Source organism: Mytilus californianus, unplaced genomic scaffold, assembly GCF_021869535.1.
Source record: "Mytilus californianus isolate M0D057914Y unplaced genomic scaffold, xbMytCali1.0.p SCAF_22, whole genome shotgun sequence".
In the NCBI taxonomy this organism is placed as follows: domain Eukaryota; kingdom Metazoa; phylum Mollusca; class Bivalvia; order Mytilida; family Mytilidae; genus Mytilus; species Mytilus californianus.
This window is the reverse complement of record NW_026262671.1, coordinates 1,001,210-1,006,277: the sequence shown is the minus strand read 5'-3', so window position 1 is coordinate 1,006,277 and position 5,068 is coordinate 1,001,210. Positions and strand designations below refer to the sequence as shown.

Genomic DNA, 5,068 nt, shown 5'->3' with positions numbered 1-5,068 from the left:
TATATTAGTTACTGTGATAACTTCGGATAACAGACTGATAAATACTGAACTACCGATGCTCGGTTTTTATGTTTTTACCATACGGAAGACGAAGAACTATTAAACAGTTCTTACATTTAATGTACTTTGGTATTGTCCTTTAATAGTCGGATGCGGAAATGAAAAACATAACTGACTTTGCATTATGGATTTACTAATTTAGGACAAAGACATGAATCCTGATCGATATGTTTATTGAAGAAGTATGAACTTAGGCGAGACTTAAGGAAGTTAACAAGTATAGAGATCGGCTTTTCATCACGAAATAAGGAAGTCTTGAAGAAAATGAACGTTAAACCATAGGTTTGGTAAGATCACTAAAAAATGATCGTGACTTGAAAATAAATAACAAACAAAAACTTGTTTACATTTCATTTTCTAAAGATAACAAAAATGTTTGAGGAGATACATGTAAGGGAGAAAAAAAGGTTGATTCCATTGAATATTAATGGAGAAACCTTTTTTCTGTATGTTATTGAAAAAAAAAATGTTTGATATGTTTTTGTTTAGTCAAAAAAGGTTTGTCCTACGAAGCTGAATGGTAGGTACCTTACAAAATCGTTCTAATAATTTGGAGAACTTTGATAGTTCTAAAGATGTCTACGTCGCGTTGGAAATGATTGATTGTTTGTTGCTTAACGTCCTGTGGCAAATATTTCATGCACCAGCAGAACGAGAAAAAAATCATAATGAAAAGATAGGTCCTGAAAAGGAGGCCGTCCGGAATGTAGATCGGGGAAATGAGGACTATCAGCGAAAAATGACTGTAAAATATATATTGGATAGGGACAGAAATTTTGCAACAGGCCTCCTCAAAGATTTTTGCAAATAGTTCTTAACATGCAGAAAGCGTGGCACCTCCTCTACACGAGGCATCGGGTTTAACTTTCATACTCTTACCGGACGTGACTGCGTACTTGTACATTCCGCAGAGCCGAACGCCCCACTTGGTACGGGTTTTACTGCCGATTGGAAGAAGACCTAAATGACCATATTTCTAATCCCCAGTCACCCTTAGGGTGATTTTAAAAATTGATATTCTGCAAACGAAATGTCAATTTACCGCAGTGGAAAACCTGAAAATTGGCCAAAAGATTGCACATGACTGAACAATTTATTGTTGAGACTTTTCAGAATTACCGTTTATATCTAACATTTATTTACTAGTAATATCGGTACTAGTGTCACATTTTTAAATTTTACATGTGTAACAAAACTATATACAAAATTGAATTATTTAACTTTTTTATGGTATCAAATGAACACGAAGCATAAGATAAAAGCCACAGCTATCTTAATATAATTTATATGTATATTTTTTCATTACAGAAAAGGTACTCGTAATTTTATACGTAAGTCTGCAACTGCAAATTCGCATCTATACCGAAGTAGGTCATCATTGTTTTTAAGCAGCTTATATTCCACATTAAACACCCAATGCATTTCTCATTACGAAAGATACTTGACGCCTTTTATAGTTGGATAACACTTTCTGCTTTGAAAATGTTGTTTCCGTAATCTGACTTTTAATGAACTAATCAACAATTGTGGTATGATTTGTTATCGTTTATATAATTCACATGACAATCTATGTAACTCTACATATGACTGTTGTCTTTATTGTTTCATTAATACTGCATTATCTGTAATCCTCTGATAACTTAAAAAGTCTTGACAGAGGAAGGACATAATTTTCTTATCTACAAGAAAATAGGATGCGTAATTGTTCTGGCATCATATATGTGTCATGGATATAGATATCTGACGGATTAATTTTTTGTGAGAAATGAACGATCCTCTTAATTGAATTTTTAACTATGGTAGGTGAAAAATTAAGTATTTACAAATGTATTGGCTTTAGTTTGAGTGTTTAAATTATGTTTAAGGACCAATGAATAAATAAAAAATAGTTCATACATTTGCTCCTTCATTTCATTTATTGCTGTTTATTTTCAAAGATCTTTAATAGAATACAATATTGTGAATAGGAAATATAAACCACGTATCCATTTAATATTAACGGATTGTCCTTAGAAATTATATACGAGTGGCTTTTTGTTTTTATATCGAATATCATTTCAAAGAGTTCTTTCATCTCATATATCCCAGTGCACTTGTGATTATGGATACTACCAAAGGTAGAATGTCTGCTTAATATCATGATCTTTTCCTCGATAATGCCACAGATGGACAACTTCAAATTTCAATCTATGAGAAACTTAACGATTTCAACAATCCATGGGTCACCGTCTTATTTCTCAGCAGTAACTTATCCTTTGCTCCATGGTATGGGGTTTACATTCTTAATTAATATGTTACGCTCGTGCATGTTCCCATTAGACTGACTTCATCAGCAGGGATGTGCTTCTTATATATAAACTGTAACAACAGAGTTATAAGGACGAACGATTGAAATCAACACCTCCTGCATTTTATTTTGTCCGTATCACGAATTGGTTGATCGTTACGATGTGTAAGTGTATTAACTCACTAGCGACATGTTTTGCGGTCTTTTTCAGTGAAGTCCAAATCTCCGCCCTTTATCCTAGTCGACTGTTTTGCAGAAACTACCAATTTGATATATCGGTAATTGGTATGCATGTTATACTATTTACTTGATATTACGTAAACTTAATCATTAGATATAATACGTCCTTTGATCATTATTGTCAGACAGTTGTTCCATCATATGTAGCTGAAAAACAATGATAAACGTGGCAAATTAAATGCATATGTAAATTAATCATCCGCAACGTTTTGTCTTATGTGGAAAACGTGTATATTTTAAATAGCAGACCTTTGATCGTTTCTGATAAATTAAGACTCGGGCTATTAAGAGATTGAAATATTGCATAGATATATGTGTGTTGTTGAAAGACGTATGCTGCACTCTATCTTTTGGTTATTTTCTTTTTTTCGTTTTATTTGCTTTTTCATAGACATTAGTTTCATTTACAATCTCTCCGTTGTTCAAATATTCAAAACAGAAATTAGAGACGACTAAATCGATTCAGTATTATATTTGAAAATCTATTTAAAAAGATGGAATTTTATGTCCTTTTTAACTCATTGTATCTGTAGAAGGATCATATATCAAATTATCTTCATCAAGAAATCAATTTTTTTTTAATTTTATTTTCAGAATAATACACTGATTTGTACAAATGATGATGTTTGCGATATGTTACTGCATCTTCTGAACACCCAGTATTACTCCGAAACTAAAACATCTGCAAATTGTACGCCAATGGAACAACCAGAAAAATCAAGAACTAATGAGATCGGACGATCTGTCTACGCGTATGCAACACCTGTGATATTGCTCGTTGGTTTTCTTGGAAACTCATTGTCGTTAACAGTATTTTTATCAAGAAACATGAGAAATCTTTCAGCAAGTTCCTATCTAGCTGCATTGTCAGTTTCAGATCTTTTGGTTTTAATCTTTTATGTGACAGTAGAATGGTTAAAACGAGGCCTTGTTTATCTCCTTCCGGAGTTTAAATTACACTTTCTGGATCAAAATGGTACATGCCAGACGTTACTTTACATAGCTTATGTTTTACGTTTCTTATCTTCATGGCTTGTTACAGCATTCACTATTGAAAGATACATAGGAGTATGCCATCCTCTTTACAGACGATATATATGTTCATTACCCGGATCAAGACGGATAATATTTGGAGTCATGATAGCAAGTTGCATAATAGTTATTTATAAACCAGTTCTAAGTGGAGTTTATTTAAGTCACGATGGCATTCACTATTGTACCGGAAGTAAAGATCACGACTTCCTGTCGTTTGTTTTAGATAGTATATTTGCGCTTTTGATAACATTAGTACCGTTTGTGATTATATCAGTACTAAATGTTCTGATTATGCGAAAACTTTGTTTACGAAAATCGCAGTTTCGTGTGTTCGGCAGAAAGCACAACAGCCGTGAAAACCGATCGAAAATCTCATCTCAATCATCATCAGACGCGAGTTTCATAAGATTGGAGTTTACTCTTATATTGTTTACAATTTCGTTTTGCTTTATAACATTCAATGGACCTTACTTTATTGTTTGGTTCCGGAATTTTCTACATAGTAAACACTTATCAAAACATTTACAATATTCAAACTATGGCGTGGAGTATTGGCAGGGTATCTTGTATATAACCAAAACTATATTTTATATGAATTACTGTATTAACTTTTTTCTCTACAGTATTACAGGGAGGCATTTTAGACGTGAAGTTAAATCTTTGTTGACCTTTAAACACAAAATGACATCATCTAGATTTTCCCGATCAGCATCAAAGAATTGTTCATGGGTTTAGCTGGTACAATGTAACAAGGATATTTTAAAAATACTCCTAAAAGTAAAGACAATATAAGTTTTAACGTAAAGTGATTAAGTAATTGGAAAGGTTATACAAACATATCAGTATAATTCATTATACCAAGGAACAGTTAATAAACCGGCCATATAAGTAGTATATAGTACAATCGAAGTGTTATTTGGAACTGTCTTCAACTAGTTTTGAAACTGTGACACAAATATATTATTTGGATACACAGTGTAAAAATGTAAACCGTTTAGGATGTGTTTAGGTTTTTGCGTCAAATAAAATAATACAAGAGGTGTTCTATCATACGTTTGGAATAATAAAATACACATACATATGATATTAAAGGGACACCAGTACCGTATTTGGAGAAGCGATACCGGTAAATCCAGAATTGACAGTAGCAACATTTCAAATACGGTACTGCTATTCCTATGATAATGCAATACTCGTAAATAAATGTTGAATGTAAACTATTTGAAATATGTCAATGACTACGACCGTCAACCGTGAAATTGCCGGCAGACGTCATCCATTCAATCATCGCATGACACATTGCATTCGAATTTTCAATTGAAAGAACCACGGCACCATATGAATTTTGCAATTTTATGCATACCCACAAATACCATTCATAAGTATACCAGTAATAAAAACCCGGAACCTAGAAATGGTATTATTGTCGCCTGAGTAAATATTTAC

The 5,068-nt window shown here is 32.8% G+C and overlaps 1 protein-coding gene across 1 annotated transcript; it reads left to right on the top strand.

Annotated features, from left to right (window-relative positions):
* The first annotated feature begins 3,233 nt into the window (after positions 1-3,233).
* Positions 3,234-4,764, top strand: LOC127732037 (neurotensin receptor type 1-like). The gene is made up of 2 exons (XM_052241077.1): positions 3,234-3,942; positions 3,973-4,764. The coding sequence occupies exons 1-2, from the start codon at positions 3,287-3,289 to the stop codon at positions 4,355-4,357; spliced, it is 1,041 nt and encodes a 346-aa protein (XP_052097037.1). The 5' UTR covers positions 3,234-3,286; the 3' UTR covers positions 4,358-4,764.
* Positions 4,765-5,068: the final 304 nt, after the last annotated feature.